A 20,139-nucleotide genomic window follows, 5' to 3' on the forward strand; every position below is an offset into this window, starting at 1 on the left:
TGTTGCAGAGGATAGATTCAGTGACTTAACATTGACCTAACTATATGTACACTTTGGGCCAATCCTGATCCAGATCCTAGCAAGCATTAGTGACAGGTGAATGATTGAGGACCGCTAGGATGAAAGGCAGTTTAAATAACTTTAAATGCACAGAACAGCCTACAAGACTGGGTGTAATTATTATGGAGATGTATAGCTGCAGAGATTTGATAGAATATATAAAAGGACAAGATTATCTTCCCATTAGTGTGAGGCACTGAAGCTGTGCAAAATTCAAACTTGGCTTTAATACTTGGTGTTCAGAGGATAGTGGACCCACAAAAAATACTTTCTGGCTCATGTTGGAAACCTCCAAAGAATGCTGGTCCAGTTTCTGGCAGAGGCAAAAGTGACATCTTATAAAAGGCAAGTGAAATATTACATAATATGGCCTGACAAACAGACTAGTTTTAGAGTTGTCATTGAGCTTGTATTATTGTTTTGCCTTCATGTCTTACATGGCTGCTGGTGGGTAGGAGGAGGATGACTGACCATTCATGCTTCTTATCCCATATGTTCACAGCACTTGTAATGATTGCAGGATAACAGTCCCAAACGCAGACACAACATTGCAAAATTAATATCATCAATTCTACAGCAGCATCACTATAACTCAATGGATATCTGAGAGAATGTCAACTCTGCACAGCTAAGAAGAAATTTTGTGGGGGAAGGGGATTTGTTAATGCTTTCTCTATTTACAGAAAATCAAGGCAGTGGATCCGCAGCAGTGAATCCAAAGTTAATCCCATCTCAAAAAGACCAAAAATAAAAGATTCTGCTACTTGCTAATGCCTGTCACAATTTCCCACTTTCAACTGATTTAACATTGTCTGTATCTCAGCCTAAACACTCTTATATAGAAGCAACAGCTAGCTAAAGCATACATACATTGGTGTGACTAGCTCCAGTCTTGAACCAGCTACACCCAAGTTGCATGTTCCAACTTTCAATTGCCTGCATTTGCACAATTGGCAGTCTCCAAACCCTAGGAGACCTCTCCCATCCCATTCCCTGCAATCACATACCATAATGGTCCCAGTCCTCAAGCATACTTTGGAACTCCAGCTGGTTTCTGCCCTCCGTGAAGATAGGTTTTGGGTTCTTTTCAAAGCCCCCAGAGAGCACTCCACCCTGCCAGTTGCGAACGTAGATCCTACCATCCAGATCCATGATTACTGGGAAAGGAAGGAACATAGTTCATCAGAAAGGACACAGCCCTGTGAAAGATGTGGGGAGGAGAAGATTAAGAGTTATGCTCTTGGACCTCAGACAAAAGATATTTCACTATAATTTGCAGTCTGTAGAAAACTATATTTGTTTTCAATTAGGATAAATTCCTACCTTTCAGGTTTGTGAGGCAACCCGTTCACCCACAAGAGGTGAGTTAGTTGCTCAATATATGTAATCAACCCCTTCAAGTGGGGAGTGGCCTCATGGAGGAGGAACTTGGCCGACTCAGTGGACCCACCACTGTGTGAGACTCATCTCTCCCTCTCTCTTGTCCAGCAAATGTCAGAGACTGAATAGACTGGTCACAGCTTGACCCCAAGAACAGCTTTAAACCATGTACCTACGTCATTATAAAGATTATACATTAGCATCTCCGTAACACTGCCTGACTCCACCCATTTTTCAGCTCATTTGTGATTGAAATTTGTGATGTCTAATTAGCAAATTTGTAGATGACACTGATTGGTGGAGTAGCAGATAGTGAAGGGGACTGTTAGAGAATGCAGCAAAATATAGACAGATTGGAGTTGAGCAGAGAAATGGCAGATGAAGTTCAATCTGGGCATATACCAGGTGATGCATTTTGGAAAATCCAATTCAAGAGAGAACTATACATTAAATGGAAAAGCCCTGAGGAAAACGGATGTACAGAGAGATCTAGGTATTCAAGTCTATTGTACCCTGAAGGTGACAATGCAGGTCGATACAGTAGTCAAGAAGGTATACAGCATGCTTTCCTTCATCAGATGGGGCAATGAGTACAAGAGTTGGCAGGTCATGTTACAGTTGTATAGGACTTTTTTCGGCCACATTTGGAATACTGCATACAGTTCTGGTCACCACATCATTAAAAGGACGTGGATGCTTCGGATAGGGTGCAAAGGAGGTTCACCAGGATGTTGTCTGGTATGGAGGGCACTAGCTATAAAGAGAGGTTGAGTAGATTAGAATTAGTTTCATGAGAAAAACAGAGGTGGGGGACTTGATTGAGGTTTACAAAATCATAAGAGGTATAGAAAGGGTGGATAGCAAGAGGCTTTGTCCTTCGAGTTGGAGACTCAATTACTAGGGTCACAAGTTCAACGTGAGAGAGAAAAAGTTTAAGGGAGATAAGTTCTTTACACAGAGGGTGGTGTTTGCCAACGGAGGTGGTAGAGGTGGCCATGATAGTGTCATTTAAGATAAATTTAGACAGATATGTGAATGGACAGGGAGCAGAGGGATACAGATCCTTTGAAAATAGACGACAGGTTTAGGTAGAGGATCTGGATCGGCACAGCCTTGCAGGACCAAAGAGCCTATTCCTGTGATGCAATTTTCTTTGTTCTGAAATCATCATTCCTCCTGTCTTTGCTACTGCTAGAAATGAAAATTCACACCAGTCAGCCAATCAAATCCTATCCTCCTTTAACTGGAGGTCATTCAAACCTCAATGTTAAAATTCTCATTCTTGTTTTGCCTCGAGCTTCTGATATACCTATACACCTCTAACTCTAGAATCTTGAACAGCCCCAATTTTAATCACTCCATCATGCTGACTGAGTCTTCAGCTCCTCAGCCCTAACCCCTAGAATACCTACTTGCATCTCTCTACCCTGCTTTCCTCCTGTGGGACACTACTTTTTGATCTCTTTAATCAAGTTTTAAGACACCGGACCCAATATCTCCTTTTGTAACTTGGTGTCATACTTTGTTTTATAATATCTATGTGTCATGCCTTTGGTTATTTTACTGCATTGAAGGCACATCATGAATATAAACTATTGTTCAGGTCAGCATGGGTGAAGTTGCTAGAGTGCATCTTATCAGTGCTGAAAATGTTTGCTGGAAAAGCGCAGCAGATCAGGCAGCATCCAAGGAACAGGAGAATCGACGTTTCGGGCATAAGCCCTTCTTCAGGAATGAGGAAAGTGTGTCCAGCAGGCTAAGATAAAAGGTAGGGAGGAGGGACTGCAACACATTTTCAGCTCTGATCTCCAGCATCTGCAGCCCTCACTTTCTCCTCGAAGATTTTTGCATCTTATCAGTGCCTCACAAGCTTAACGTTATGATTAATACTTTATGTTCACTTGCTTAAAGTTAGCTTCATAAACTTAAGGAGACAGTTTGAGTCCCATCTGTGCCAACCACTCCAGCAATGTGATCATGGATATTGGGAGTGTTTTGGCCTGGATGGCTAGGTAGCAATTCTCAGGTATGAATGGCAACCCCCCTACCCCATAACATATGTATCACTGACAGGTGACCACTGGAAGCACAACTGCAAGTGCCTTATGATCTGGTCAAACAACAGAGTCTATGTGCATACAGGAAATCCCCTGGAGGCTGTAAAGAAGGGTTTGCTGACATAATCACTGAAAAGCAATAAAGGAACCCCTTTGCCTTCAGTCCTGCTCTTAATGAGATATTTTATCAAACTGATACTGTGATCTCCAATTTGAATCTTATTATCTGAGCTAAGGTATCTGCTCCAACAGACTGAAAGCAACAGACTCATCTTTTCCTAAAAACATGTTCAACTTGCTTCAGGAAGTACACATTGATTCATTCTGTAAAACTGTAATAGTGTAAACAAACAATTGATTCCAGCCAAATATGCTGCTCCCTCACCTGGCATATCAGGGCGCAATCCCTGCTCCAGTGGTCGGGTCACCAGGTAAAAGTGTTCACATGGATGGAGTGGTACAGATACAGGCTCCTCGCTCATTAAACCAAGCTCATAGGCCCACTGGCCACAGATGAGCAGTTGGTTAATGCATGTAGGCGGAGGGAAAGAGAATGAGTGGAAAAAGTGTTAGCTTCAGATACCAAACTCAAGACCAAAATATGTGTATTAGTACTTCAGTTCTACAGAATTAAAAATATTAGCCAGTTTTGTAGGTGTTAATTCCTTTAGTCCTAAACTGTTGATGCTGGACAGTATGAAGCCAAGGTGTAAGTACAAAGAATAAAACCGCTCTAATAGCGATTTTATAACAACAATAAGTGATTTTTATAACAACCACAAATGTTAAATGGAAGTCATCAAATGCAGAATATTTAACACTAGATTGAGAGGTTGAGGCATGGGGCAAAAGAATCTAATCTATATATTAGAAAGAATCACCATGAAGCTGTCAGTCCTATTCTGCAGTAGGCATCTCTGTAAGTAGGAGAATTGAATTAAACAGGACAGCCCTGGTGTACAATCCACGGTCTTCAGGATCTCCTCAAACACCTGCCCTATACATACAATATTGGGACAGTGGGCACTAGCTCAGGAAAGCATCTCAGAATTGCTAGAGGAATGACCAACTGTACTGACATCACAAATCTTCACATTACAAAGAAACAATATTACTGTCGATTTCAAGATTAAACGTATAGCCTTGAGGATTTATTGATAGAGATCAATAAATTTACAGATACTATTGACATCGAGGGATCTGGGGTTAATGCAAGAAATGGCATTGAGGCAGATCAGCCATACATTTAGAATGGAGGAACAGGCTCAAAAGACAAAATGGACAACTCTTGTTTGTATGAGTCTGTCAAACAATCATGGACCATCACTTTGCAGGAAAATATTTTGTACTGTAATCCACTGGAAACTAAAAGGCAACATTCAGCTAACCTTCACAAAGCAAAAAACAATGTAAATATCTCAACAATTTAAGAAAGACAACTCTTAACATTTTGTCTCAAAACTGGGTTGCATTCTGTTTCACGCTGCTGCTTTTCTGAATGGCAGGGAGAGAGTAGATATGGTGAACAGTCGGCACAAATGACAGAATGCTGAGACAGTGTTACAAGGATTGAGTTGGTTACCTGCCCTGCACAGTTCACAAAGTATTCACAGTCTATATGGCCTCTGTCAGTTTCAATTCCAGTCACGTGGCCTTTCTCGACCATCACATGATTGACACTGGCCCCTTCGTATATCTGGACTCCTATAGTAAACAACATTTAATAGAGCTCAAAATTTAGCAAGTTACATTCAGATAGCAAATCTGCTTCAATAATTTTCATTTCACCTTTAATACAGTAAAACCATTTCAAAATGCTTCACAGGGGTGTTATCAAACAAAATGTGACATTAAGGTACATAAAAGTAAATATTAGAAAGTGACCAAAAGCTTGATTGAATTGGTAGGTTTGAAGGAATGACTTACAGATAAAGGAGAGATATATATAAGAAAAATTAGACAGGAAATGCCAGCATTTCCTCTGGCATAATGCCAGTATATAAGTAAAGTGCGTCATTAATAAAGAATATCATTCAAAGAAGCAAGAGGAAAACAGACTTCAGTCCAAGACAGAGAAATTCAGAAAGATGACCAAAACGCTTGGTCAAATAAATTGGTCTTAAGTCATAAAAGAGGGTTTGGGAGGGAAAAAGATTGAACAGCTATTTTTTTGAGCTCAAAACAAGATTCTTAAACGTAAACAAATTATCCAACTCTTTCATCATACCGAGATAAGTTTAGTTTGGAACACAGAGAAAAACAAAATGGTCAGGTAGCAAATAAACATTGTGGCATTTAAATAACTTAAAAAGTTAACAAACGTTTGTTCTTAAAAAAAAAACTCAGCGACAAAGTTCTATCTGAGATTTATCTGGGAAGATAAGGACAGTATAAGATTAAAAGAACATGAAGAAGGACAGTAGTAAGTTGAACAAAAAGACAGCAAACAAGAAGTCAGGAATATAGAAAAATGGGTAATAAGTAAACAGAGAAGAGAAGCTAAAGTAAACATTGGCCTCTTAAAGGTAAAGGCAGGAAAAATTACCATGGGAAATGGCAAAGGTATTGAAAATACGTTTTTGAGTCTGCCTTTGCAGTAAACAAAATCTAAATTATAGGATAACTATAGGGATGATAAGAGTGAGAAACTTAGAAGTCATTATTATTAGCAGAGAACAAGTTTTTAAAAAACGTTAAGGAACTAAAGCCAACAAATCCCTAAAACATGGTGATTTAATTCTTGGATTCAAAAACAAGCAGCTGTTGAAATAGATGAAGCATCGCTTGTAATTTTCTGAAGTTCCCCAGATTCTAGAATGGTCCCAGTGATTTGGAAGCTAGCAAATCTAACAAGAGAACAACAGATCAGTTCGCCTTGACAAAAGTTATTGGGAAAATGGTGGAATCTACACAGGAGGAAATTTAACAAGCAATTCCAAAACCACAGTCTATTAAGAACTGAAGAGGTAGAAGCAAGAAAAAGCCATTTGGTCCCTTAAACCTGCTCTGCCATTTAACAGGATGCTGGTTGATCTGAAAATGGTCTTAATTTCAGTGTTCTGTTCACCATCACATTTGATATCCTTGTAAATCAATAATCTGTGCAAATCAATCTTGCATACAAATTACTTAGTTATCACTGCTTCCTGGGATAGCAAATTCCAAAGATTAAAAAGCCTAAGAGAAAGAGTTCCTCCTGATCTCCACATTCAATGAGATCTCTTATTTGGAAACTGTGCCCTCAAGTTCTCGAATCCTGCGTAAGATGAAACATCCTTTCAGTATGTAGAGTCACAAGATCCCTTCAAATCTTTTTTTGTTTCAACAGATCACTTCTATTTTCCTAAACTCCAATGAGCAACTTTCTCAATCCTCCCTCAGAAGACACCCTTTCATCCCAGAAACAACCTAAGTGAACTTTCTCTAAACTGACCACAACTGTACACTGGTGTGATCTCAAAAAAGCTCTGTAGGATTGGTTAATGCCAAGGAAGCAAGGGATAAATAGGTCATTTTTATAATGGCAAATTTTCAACTTGTGGAGTGTTGCAAGAATCAACACAGGAACATCTGCTATTTAAAATCTATACTTAGATTAATGAAAACGAGCAACGTATCCAGGTTTGCTAACAATACAAAACTAGATAACAATGTGAACTGTGAAGAGGACATAAAGAGTCTGCAAAGATAAATAGTCAAGCATGTGGAACAATAGTTGGGCAAGTATGAGATTATTCACATTGACGGTAATAAAAAGAGAGCTAAACTTCTTTTCAAAGGCATGTAACTTCCAAAGGTTGAAGATTAGAGAAACTTGGGTGTACCTTAAAAGGAACACAAATTTAGCATACAGGTACAACAACAATTAGGAAGACAAATAGCATGTTGGTGTTTACTGCAAGACAACTGGAGTATAAGAATTAGGAAATATTCGACAATTTACTTGACTAAGATCATACCTGGGCATTCTATGTGCCATGTCTAAGAAAATGCTCAATGAAGTTGACAGTGAAAGCTACTAGATTTGTTCATAGAATATGAAAGCTATCCTTTACTGATTGACTCTCAACTTTAGGTGAGTGGTGATCTTATTGAAACATGCAAGATTTTGCAGGGGTTGGACAGGGAAAACTCAGAGGTTGTTTGCACTAATTTGGGAATCTGCAACATAGCAGCATACTTTCAGCATTAAGAATTGATTGTTTAGGACTGAAACGAGGAGAAATTCTTTCCTCAATGTTTCAGAAAGTTGAGGATGGTCGATTGTTGAGCGTATTTAACGCTGGGATGAATGACTTTTGATCTTAGGCAATTGTGGTATTTGGTGGCAGATGATAAAACTGAAGCAGAAGATCAGCCAAAATTGCATGAACAGTGGAGTTCATGAAGCTGTACTTTGTACTTATTTCCTGTGTAATTCCTCAGCATGGAATCATCAGGATAACGAGCAGGTCCACCAACACTGTAACAAAGAACTTTGCTCTATCAATGCTGAACAAACCCTTAGTAACCATAGCATTACAACACGTGGCCAGTCTGTTGAAAAATAGCAATGTATCCAAGTTTGCTGACAATACAAAGCTAGGTAGCAATGTGAACTGTGAAGAGGACATAAAGAGTCTGCAAAGATAAACAGTCAAGCATGTGGAACAATAGTTGGGCAAGTCTGAGGTTATTCATGTTGACGGTAATTTTAAAAAATGCTAAACTTCTTTTCAAAGGCATGTAACTTCTAAAGGTTGAAGATTAGAGAAACCATGGCATTACATCATGTGGTAAGTCTGCTGCTAAGCTCACTAGCTATATAGATAAAGGTGGATTCAAGTGTTGTAAAAAGCATAGTGAGGGAGCAGCACGTTCAACCCTGCTCAAAGCATCAATCTGTAAGACCTTTCATATTCACACAATGTAAACTGAAGTCAGAAAATTGTAAATACTCAAGGCTTTTGGTAAGGGAAAAGCAAACTGAATATCAGGGAGATTTGTACAATTTTGTTTTACAATTGCTTGCCATTTAAAACTTATCAGATTTAAATGCTATCCAACAGCAGGGAAACTCACCGTTGTGTACAGCAGCTGTCACAAGTGCCTGGACAACATCTGGTGGAGAGATGACTGCATCTCCTGGGACATGCATTGCTCCAACCAGGTCATGGATATTTACCAGAGGGTGCAGCTGGGCTACCTGTTTCGGACTGATGATGTCACAAGGGATTCCCATTACCCTAATAATACATGGAACAACACACTTAACATTCTGTGCTTTGTAAGACAAAGTGGGTAAGTGAAGTTGGCATTTACTTATGAATGCCATCAATACAACTAAATTACATGACAATTACAGGAGATATCACCACAGACCATTGCATTTCATTGAGAAGGCTTCTGAATGATGTTCAGGGATATACAATTAATTCAAGATGATCACCAACAAAATAGTCCTTCAATATTTAATTGTGGACTACAAAGTTCAAGAATCAGCTCATCACTACCATTTCAAAAGGTAATTTGGAATGGCCTACTCTAACCAGTAGCACCTACGTCCAATAAATAGATATAGAAAAAATTCACGACAAGGTGCTGGTTTGCCACAGTCTGCTCAAGTAAGGCCTGTTAGTTCATGCCAGAATGTCATAAACACTGCTATAAAGATTGCATGTTCATAAACCATATATTTTAAATGTGATTTCACAGCTGCTGCCTTTACCCACTGCATGTTGTTTGTTTTTGTACATTACCGCCCAGTAGAAGTTAGGTATCTCTTTCTGCTCCATTTCGAATTTTAGTGGCTTCTCCTGTATTTGAAGCAATTGTCCATGTCCCAGATTGATTATAAACTGGACTCAGTTTGCCCTATTTTGTAAATCTTGAAATTGTGTACATGCACTATACATACCCATCCAATCCTCTCATTTGCATCCTCCGAAACTTCAACAATCACTGACCTAACCTAACATGTTCACTACGCCAGAGTCCTTTGAATTGTTTCCCAACAGTTGGACATCTGCTTTCAGCTCCTCCCATGACCCACAGAGCTCTACAGCTGAGAGAGATGTGCTTTGTTTGAACACCATTTAATCCAATTACTTGTACAAGTATGACCGTGGGAAATACTTGCCTAATTGTCCTCTTTCCCTTACCAAAGGGAAATGCACAACGAAATCAAAAGTTTAGCAGAGTGTGTTCTTGAACTTACCTATTTAGTACTGTGCAGTTAAGGTTATACTGAAAGAATTGTTGTGCCACAATAAGATTTTTCAAAGATCTGTGCCTATTCTTATCACAGACTGGTGCAAATGTAACACATTCATGATCAATTAGCTATGAATATAGGGGAGCATCTATTGTGATAGTAATACAAGAACTTTAAAACTCACACTCAATACACTATTTTGAAGAACAAAAGGAGAGTTACTCCCAATGTCCTGGCCAATATTCATCCTTTAACCAACATCAATGGGGTTTACTAAACGTAAATTGTCTATGCATTTCCCACATTATAATTTCTGTTGTAAAAAAAGTACTCTCTTGGCTATAAAACATTTTCAAATGTCCAGTGATTGTAAAAAGAGCTATTAATATGCAAATCTTTCTTTCCTTAACAGCTATGTGGATGTACATTTTCCTATGTTATTCTGACCTGTGTTTTTTGCAATGGCAACTGGTTTGTCAATGATTCAGCTTTGTGCTACCCTGATCAATCTTTATTTCAATTCTCTAATTAATTAATCAGGGACTTCTATGATGTATTTAAAATGGAGAAGTTTTTTGAATGAGTGCAATGGCAAACAGTGGGACACCCCAGCCCAATGTTTGGCACAAAAGCTCCATTACTCGCACGCATCATTCTTGTCGCCAAGGTTTATGGAAGTCTTCATCTGAAGATTTGTATAAAATCATTTGCCTCGCTCAATGACAACCCAACTACCCATTCAACAACTCTTCCATCCACCCTCCACTCACTCCCACTTTGGGGAATCACACAAATTTATGAATAGTAAGATGAGGCCACATCAGTAACAAGTTTGGAAAATATTATCCTAGAAGGGTCAGGCCATTCTCAGTGTAGTAGAGCCAGAGGAGATACTGATCCAAATGGGGGTCAATGTGTCAGTGGGAGAAATGAGGATCAGGCCATGCCTACAACCAAAAGGTCAATGACGTGTTTTCATTTGTACTTTGTAAGCTTATGCTTAAATACCAATGTGCATCAAGTTTCATTTATGCTTGGATAAAACATGAAGTCAGCTATGATCCTGTCCAAAAGACAGAACAAAGGTAGCCCAAACACAGTGACCTACTCAGAGCTGACTAATAGTTCTTGACATATTTCGGTCTAAGTAGGTTCCTTGTCAGTTAAGGAAACTTTCAAGGGGACGTCACGTTACAGCTGTACAGAACATTGGTGAGGCCACTTTGAGGATAATGCGTACAATTCTGGTTGCCCCTCTATAGGAAGATATTGTTAAAATTGTGAGGATGCAGAAAAGATTTGCAAGGATGTTGCCAGGAATGGAGAGTTTGAGTTATAGGGAGAGGCTGAATAGGCTGGGGCTTTTTCACTGGAGTGTAAGATGTTGAAAGGAAACCTTATAGAGGTTTATAAAATCATGAAGGGCATGGATAGGGTGAATAGCCAAAGTCTTTTTCTGAGGATGGGGGAGTCCAAAACTAGAGGTTATCAGTTTAAGGTGCGAGGAGAAAGGTTTAAAAAGTGTGAAAATACCATGGCTTTAAGAGGTATATTTTGTCCTTTACGTTTAATAAAAAGAGGTTGAGACAGAGGTATAGAGCTGTGTGTTCAGAGCCAGTAAAGTAAACAGTTTGTGAGGCCTTGGGATTTCTAAAAAAAAAGGTGGAACAATGGAAGCAACTTGAATGGTTGGGGTCAAGCTCCCACAGAACCAGGATGTTTAATTTAGCTTTCAGTAGCAGTTGCTGGGTGTAGAAACTGTTTTTCCTCTCTCTGTTGCAGTTAAAATCTGGGATTCTATTCCTGCTGTTAGAATTACATGTGAGACAATCTATTTGACTGACTTTGCCTTTGCCAAAAATGTGTTTATGAGATACTACTATATTGGAAGGGTTAATGGGCAGTTTATTATTTTGTTAAGTATTTTGATAGACTGACAGTTAAGCCAATTCTTTTATTTTTATTTATCTGTATTTTAACTATAGTGTATGAATAAAGTGTGTTTTGCTTCAAGTCTGATAGTTTGTTTAATCGAATTGCATCTGGAATGCAACGCCTGGCATTTGCCTTTAAAAATAAGAAAACAAAATACTGTCCAGACTATCTCCTTGACATGTTTTGAAGGAGATTGGTCTGGTCCATAACAAAAGGACCTGAGTGGTAACTTTTTCTCGCAGGGAGTGGTGCTTGTATGGAATGAGATGCCAGAGGAAGTGGTGGAGGTGGTTACAATTACAATACTTAAAAGGCATTAGGATGGGTACATGCATAGGAAGGGTTTAGAGGTTTTATGAGCCAAATGCTGGCAAACAGAACGAGGTCAGATTGGGAAGTCAGGTCTGCTCAAAGTTGATTTCAAGATTAAACGTGTAGCCTTGAGGATTGTGGAAGCTCAGTCAACGAACGTGCTCAAGATATAGATCAATAAATTTATAGATATTATTGACATCGAGGGATCTGGGGTTAATGCAAGAAATGGCATTGAGGCAGATCAGCTATACATTTAGAATAGAGGAGCAGGCTCAAAAGACAAAATGGACAACTCTTGTATGAGTCTGCCAAACAATCATGGAACATCACTTTACAGGAAAATATCTTGCACTGTAATCCTAGTCAGCTCAAAGTTGGACCCGAGGGTCTGTTTCCATGCTGTATGACTCTATGAGCATAAGTCACTTGCGTGCATCAGAACAATTAGGGAAATTAATTCAGGAAGATAGAGTCAAACAAACAACATTTTAAAAATTTGAAAAGTTCATGTGGCAGACTTGGTCATTTCAGAGCAGTTGAGGCCTGGCCTCTTATCAAAAATTGACAGATAGGGATGGCATACACAGTGTTGAAAACGAAGAAATGCAAGATGTTATGTGTGACAGATAACAATGGCCTCTTTCTCACAATTCAAAAGGTGACTCAGATCGAAAGGCTGGAACCAGGGCCAAATAACTCCAAACAAAAGCAAGAACAGTAACAGCAGGCTGCTGCTATAATATGCAGATCATGTTTGCCCTCAACAAAATGATAAAAATTCTCAGAGCAATGAGAGAGACTGAGGGGAAAAAGGAGGCCAGGAACCAGAAAGCAGGAATGGTGAATGCTAACCCAATTCCAGTGGCTCTCACCTCTCAGCAGATAAAAGTAAAGAGCAGAGAGTTAGAGAACTAAAGTGAACTGAACAGTTAAAAATGTGAAAAAAATACTTGAGTTGAAACCAGTGCTGAACTACAACCTGCTTTTGTGCCAAGAAAATGAAACAGAAAAAATTACTGACTGAAAGAAAATTCCAGGAATTTTAGTTTGTGCGAGTCTCCTCACTTAGAATGGTTATAAAGTTACGGTTTTCTTTTCTTCAGAAATACATCCTTTGTCAGCAACACAACTAAATGGATCAATATTTCCAAGGTGCATAGAAGAATGAATATGATTAATTGAACACATTCATTTCAATTTAAAATTGTACAATTAGAAAATTGTGAATTACATTTAATATTCGAGATGCCGCTATGATTTTTTGACTTGTTTATTCAGTTAACTGTAAAAGGCAAAGAAATCGTTTTAAAGGACTAATTTCAATTGTGAAGTTACAATCACCTGGTAGAAACTGAATTTGAACTCTTCAAAATCTTCATAATTAATTCAGAGTTTTAAAATACAGGTTTATGCAGTTTCAATTGAAGACTTGCAAATATATTTTAAACCAATTTGAACATTACATAGTACTATTACTGATGACACAAAGTATTGTAATCAACACAGATTGAAGTAAAAAGCTACAATAAGATATTGATAGATTAAGTGGATATGTCCTTTTAAATTTAGTAAGAGAAATAGGCCACTCAGCCTCTCAAGCCTGGATCCCCCATTCAAAATGATGCTGGCTGATTTGTTAATTCCCCACCCTCAGAGCAAAAAATTTCTTCATTTCTGTCTTAATGGGTGACGAATTACTTTTAAATAGTGACCCCATGTTTTAGAGTTTCCAATAAAAGGAAATATGGTTAATGGGCAAAATTGTTTTAAACCAATTTACAGTAAGCTAATCAACAATGAAAACAATGAAAAAAATGCCTGAAAGGTATAGGCAACATCAAAATGACCAAATTTCAGTATCACCTTGGTTACTCACTTGGCCAACAGCAACTGATTACAGTAATTGAGATGTACAGCTCAGAAATAGAGCCTTTCGTCCAACTCGTTCATGCCGAACAAATATCCCAACCTAATCTAGTCCCACTTGCCAGCATCTGGCCCATATCCCTGTAAACCCTTCTTATTCATAAGCCCATCCAGATGCCGTTTAAGTGTTGCAATTGTACCACCACCTCCTCTGGCAGCTCGTTCCATACACGCATCACCCTCTGCGCAAAAAATGTGTCCCTTAGGTCTCTTTTATATCTTTCCCCTCTCACCCTAAACCTATGCCCTCTAGTTCTCGACTCCCCCCACCCCAGGGAAAAGACCTTGTCTATTTACCCTATCCATGCCCCTCATGATTTTATAAACCTCTATAAAGTCACTCCTCAGCCTCTGACGCTCCAGGGAAAGCAGCCCTATTGTTTCATTTTTTTTTGCACTGAGTGCTTGAATGGTGCAGGTGACAGGGTATCATCACTTTTACTCTGGAGGGGTTCAGAATACTTGGTATAAAAGAAAAGAATTGCGGAGCAGTTAACCTAACATTTCTTATTTGAAAATTACCTTCATCTACAATTAAGGATAGGGTGACTGAATTTCAAGGCAATATTCAGCTGAGCAGTGACTGCCAGCATGGATTGAGCCATGCCTGATGAATCTGACTGAAGTTTTTGAAGGGGAATCTAAAATACTGAATAGACATATATCCAAGGATGTTACTTGCACAGATTTCCAGAAGGTAAGTGATCACATTTCTCCTAAGTCATAATTAGCTGAAGATAACGTACATATAATTAAAGCAAATTCTTGATCTTGTGAAAAAATGTGTTGAATGGTATGAGATTGAGAGTACATCAAATGTGAAGATATTTTAATTGGCTTAATGTAATTAGTGGAGTCCTACAAGACCAGTGTTTGGGCCTCACCAATTTGGTTATTTATTAACTTTTTAAATAATTGATTAGAAAGCCACCAATCCAGAGTTGCCACTGACAAAAAGATAGGTTGTGCACTAAGAAATCTAGATTAAATTCCCTACAGTGTGAAAACAGGCCCTTTGGCCCAACAAGTTCACACCGACCCCCCCGAAGAGCAAATGATAATGGAAACGCAAAATTACACTGATATATTGACAGGTTAAGTGATTGGGTAAAAGCACAGGCAAAACAGACAATGGATTTCAACATCAGCAAATGTAAAATCATTCAATTTAGCCAAAGTATCTTTTAAATAGTGAAAATTTAGAAATATTGGAGATTCAGGTACACAATCCTTAAAATACCCAGGAACAGGTACAAAACGGAATCAAAAAGGTGAATGAAACTTTGAGCTTTATGGCTCAAAGGTAGAAGTCATTCTTAAGCTGTACAAAGCCTTGATCACAGCACACTTTAGAACATATGTTATGGAGTCAAAGGGAGTGCAACATGGCTTGCTGAATTCAATAATTAAATTGCAAGGACAGAAATTGCACAAATGTTGGCTGCATTCCTTGTCTGGATCTTTTGAATTGAAAAGTTTAAGATATTAGAGGACCTGTAGAGTAGATAGAAATTTGTTGACTGATTACATTGCCCTTTATGTAGGTCTCAAAAAGGTAACTAATGTGTCACAATTATAATCGGCTTTTTCCAAATGAGGTTAGATAGCAAACAGCAGACATCGAAAATCAGATCACAGCGACCGAAATTATTCTGAGTGTTTAAAGGAGAAGAGGAAGGATCCCATCCGTCCTGCTGAAAGCAGCAAGATTTCAGTATACTGTCTCTTTAAAATAATTGTATGTCTGCTTTGATCCCCTTGGCTATGGCTGCAGAGTTTTTTTTAAAATCTCTAAAGGTTAGCCATTTCTTCAGCCATATTATAATCATTTGGAAAGACACTTGAAGAATGAGTTCGATTTGTGTTTAATTTAAAAAAATCTGCTAGTAGATATTAAATAACCTAATAAATTGTAAAAACTGCTTACTGAGTTTAGTTCTAAGTTGTTTCAGGATCACTGATTCCAAACATGAGACCATCAAACATACAAATCAAAAATTTAACTTTTTTGATGAATGACAAAAACTGAATGGGGTTCAAAGCAATTCTTGAATTATCCTGTTGGTACTGATATGTGTGAATGAAGGAGAATGCAACTATACAATAATTTGGAAATGATCTGAAAAAGTTCTTAGTAGCGATGGTAATAATTCTGGTTATTTTAAAAACTGATTCTTAATTCATTGGCAGGGATAAAAAAAGGTAGTATTTTTGTGCCATCATGGTTTGTGTTTCAAAATCTGGACATAAGAGTTTAAATTTATTGTAAAAGCTATTTTAAAAGGTACAAAGGCTAGAGACAAAAAGGTAAATTGGCACTTTGTGCATTTATTGAAACTGACATGGCTTAATTTACACTAAATGTCACAAAGACATCTAAAAACATTTTTGACAGTTGTTTAAAAAATTAAACAAGCAAAATATTTTGTATTATGTTTCATGTCATTAAAGTTTCTTAACTGGATCTTTGCTCACAGTGATATAAGAAAATCACACACTGAAAACAAACCCCTTGGGCTCTTAAGCAATGTCATAATGGATTCTCTATCCTTCTTGATACAAACAGGGACCCATGGTTTCCCAGACTGCCTGGTGGTTGACTGTGTCAGCAAGAAACCCTCCGGTTTAAGAATTTACAAACTTAACTGAGGATGTTAGGTGTCAAATGTCACAGTATGGTGAAGATTTAGATTCCAAGCTTTACCTGTCAAAGAAGTAACCTTAACCCATTCATGGGAGTCACTACCTTCTCAGACATAGTGCTTGAGAAGAGGAGATATGGAAACTGCTTGCAAATAAATCTTTAATGTGAAACCACCAAGCCTAGCAGTATTTATAGAGTCAATTACTGCACATTAGGAAGCTATTCAGCCCATTAATCCATAGGGAATTCGTATCGATTCAATCAATCATTCCTATTCTCCTACTTGATCAACGTAGGCCTGCAAGTTTATTTCCTTCAAGTATCCAACCAATTTCCTTTAGAAATCATTGGTTCCATGTAGCCAGAGACAGGGCAGTGGAGAAGGGATAGTGGCGCAGGTATCGTTGATGATGAACTGGCTCAGAACTGATGGACTCTCTTTAAGCTATATCTTTCCATTTTCTTCTTATGCTTAAAACTATTCAAAATTGTGCTGGATCATGGCAACAGTAGAAAAGCTTTGCTGTATTTTACTGTTTTCTCACTAAAATACAAGTGGCAAAAAAAATCATTCATTCATTCCAAAAAAAAAATCATTGATTGTTTTTGCTGCCATCACTCAAGTGGCTAGAAAGTCATCATCGAAAGGTTTCAGCAAAGGTGTGATTATTTGGCGTATCATACTTACATGTATATAAAATATGAGCAGAAACAGATGACGCATCCCTTTAAACCTGTTCTGCAAATTCTATGGTCCAACCGTTTGGGTTTCAAATTCCAGGATCCCATCTTCCTCTCATAATCTTTGACTTCCCTGCCTAACAAGAGCCTATCCACCTGCTTTAAAAATATTCAAGGACGCTGAAGCTCAAATACTTTATGTAACAACTTTCACTTATGCTTAAATAAAGAAACTGTTATAAATATGAAATCTCCTTCAAATCACTGAACAAACTGTCCAAAGGGACTTCAAATTAATTCTTACAGGTCTGAAACCAATTTTACTTACTGTAATCGTGAGACAAGACGTCGCAGGGATATGAGCCTGTCCTGAGTATGAGCCAGTGAGATTGAACCAGTCTGAATGTAACCTGGTAAATACAAGTGGACCTAGTTTAAGCTGCAGTTCTGTGCACATTCACTGTGCGCTTTGATGATGCACAACTTGCAAATGTTATAACCACCCACGTACACATGTAAACAGAAACAAACCTCTCCCCATAGAAAGAAAATTGCATTTATAATGGCACAACTTCAGACATTGTCAAGCACTCTACAGTCAAAAGACATTTTCAAATGCAGTCATCGGTGCTATATAAGAGACTCTGCAGTCAACTCATACACTATAGACTCGACAGAGAAAAGCAATCACAATCCGATAATCTCACTGAAGGATACATATTGGCCAGAACAATGGCTCTTCTCAGTTCCATTGTCCATCTTTTTTTCCTTCAGAAAACTGACTGCTTTATCTCATCATCCTGAAGACAGTACCAGCAACAGTGCAGCACAGCCTCAGTATTACACTGGAATTTCAGCATAAATTCTTTGATCAAGTATCTGGAACCTTGAAGTATTAATATTGGTGACTCAAATGAGTGTAAACAATTTTAAGCTCATTTAACTTATTTATCTAATGGCTTGAAGTTCACTCATGTCAACAGGCAAGCACCATACTGACCCTTTCCAGGTCAATAGTAACTCTCACTGTTTCCTAAGTAAACATGGCAAAGTAAAGACTGTAACCACTCCTCAGGTAAACACCAATACATTATAACCATTCCCTGTTGCAAATATAGTTGAAGAGCTTTGATAAATGAGCAGTTAATCCAGTTAATCAATTATGATCTATTAAAGTACTCCTGCCCAAGACATCAAAACGTATGGCGTCTGTATGGTCCAACCCACAGGAAAAACAAGCAATTGCAAAATTCTTACCTGTCTGGACTCCAGTTTCTTGCTCCAACTGCTGATAAAGTTTGTTTGAATAGTCAGCCATCATTGTTTCTATGCTGATGTGCTTGACCGTGCTTACAATGCCGCCACAGAGTCGTGTAGTTCCTGCAGCTAACCTATTAACATCAACAAAACCAAGGGAGATGATAGAAGGTATCAATGCTGGAATTATCACATCTGTCACGACCACCTTCCTTCACTCCTGTGCCATGGTACATTCAAGAGGCCACCCATATATGCTAATATAACAAACTTTTTATGAACCAGCACCTATGAGACCATGAGTGTGCCAGTTGATCAAAAGGTCTACTTACTGAATGTAAAAACACACACTAAGTAATAGAAATGTTATGCAAGGTGGGATACACAATACTATTTTACTTTATTTGCAGCATAAATCACTTAAATAATAATTATGTCTTAAGTAAACCTTACTAGCAGAGAGAATGTAACATTGAACTTTTAACTTCCTTATTTTTCTACTGTGTATTTAAGATTTTGTCCCTAGATATGTGTGTACCTAAGATAGCACTAGGAAAGGCAACATTGCACACTTTTCACTGTACCCCTGTACTTGAGTACAAATGACAATAAAATCTAATCCTATTTCAATTGCACCCTCAACTAACTACTCAAACATCATGAAGATCACGATAATACAGAAAACTTTGTGGTAGTTTAGGTATAAAACTTGCCAGTTTGAGTACTGCTTCTTGAGGTGCCAGTTCAAACAAAGTTTGTTGCACATAAAATGACTGCATGATATTTTCTTGAATCTATATACTCTCAGTTATGATATTAACAGGTCTAAGTTAATAAGGAAAATGAAAAGAAATTAGGATGTTGGTAAACCTAGGTTGTTAATATTTCACTTCCATGATCTAATTTCATTCTAGAGCTAGGGAATCACGACCAGGCCATTTAGTGGGAGATGTGAGGAAGCACTTCCACACAAACAAATGGGAGTTGATGAGTGGAATTCTCCACTTTCACAAACAGCAGTGGATGCTTAAATCTGAGATAGATAATTTTTGTTAAGCAAAGTATGAAGGGATATGAGCCAAAGGATGATATATGGAGTTAGGCCACAAACCAACCATGACCTCATCAAATGCTGGAACAGGCTTGAGGGGTTGAATGGCCCATTCCTGTTCCGATGTCCCTGTGATTTGAACATGAGACCTTCATGGAATAAAAATTGGATAACAGAGGATAAATACTGACCCAAAATAACTGTTATGATCAGCTGACAAAGTTCGGCCAAGCTTGTCAAACCAAAAGGCAATGAGGAACAATCTGAGAAAAATTAGCAATGTCAAAAAAGGACAGCAAGACTCTTGTGGTTTACTGGTAGTATCCCTACCTCTGAGCCAGGAGACCCAAATTCAAATCTCACCTGCCCTTGATGTATGTCTTAACATCTTTGAACAGGTTGATTAAATTGACAATATCGGGCGGCACGGTGGATCAGTAGTTAGCACTGCTGCCACACAGTGCAGGGATCCAGGTTCAATTCCTGCCTTGGGTAACTGACTGTGTGGAGTTTACACATTCTCCCTGTGTCTGCATGGGTTTTCTTCGGGTGTTCCGGTTTCCTCCCACAATCCAAAGATGTGCAGGTTAGGTGAATTGGTCATGCTAAACTGCCAATAGTCAGGGGTGAACATGGGGAA

General features: G+C 38.3%; 1 protein-coding gene across 1 annotated transcript in view; it reads right to left on the bottom strand.

Moving 5' to 3' along the window:
* Positions 1 to 20,139, bottom strand: part of pdpr (pyruvate dehydrogenase phosphatase regulatory subunit) — a 51,419-nt gene that overhangs the window by 27,562 nt on the left and 3,718 nt on the right. The window contains exons 3-8 of the mRNA XM_043707236.1: positions 18,449 to 18,582; positions 17,520 to 17,601; positions 8,559 to 8,722; positions 5,080 to 5,201; positions 3,883 to 4,000; positions 1,068 to 1,217 (exon numbers count right to left, since the gene is read on the bottom strand). Of these exons, the coding sequence (XP_043563171.1) occupies positions 1,068 to 1,217; positions 3,883 to 4,000; positions 5,080 to 5,201; positions 8,559 to 8,722; positions 17,520 to 17,601; positions 18,449 to 18,582 (770 nt within the window). The remainder of the gene's footprint in view (positions 1 to 1,067; positions 1,218 to 3,882; positions 4,001 to 5,079; positions 5,202 to 8,558; positions 8,723 to 17,519; positions 17,602 to 18,448; positions 18,583 to 20,139) is intronic.

The sequence above is a fragment of the Chiloscyllium plagiosum genome, chromosome 17 (assembly GCF_004010195.1).
Source record: "Chiloscyllium plagiosum isolate BGI_BamShark_2017 chromosome 17, ASM401019v2, whole genome shotgun sequence".
Lineage (NCBI taxonomy): Eukaryota > Metazoa > Chordata > Chondrichthyes > Orectolobiformes > Hemiscylliidae > Chiloscyllium > Chiloscyllium plagiosum.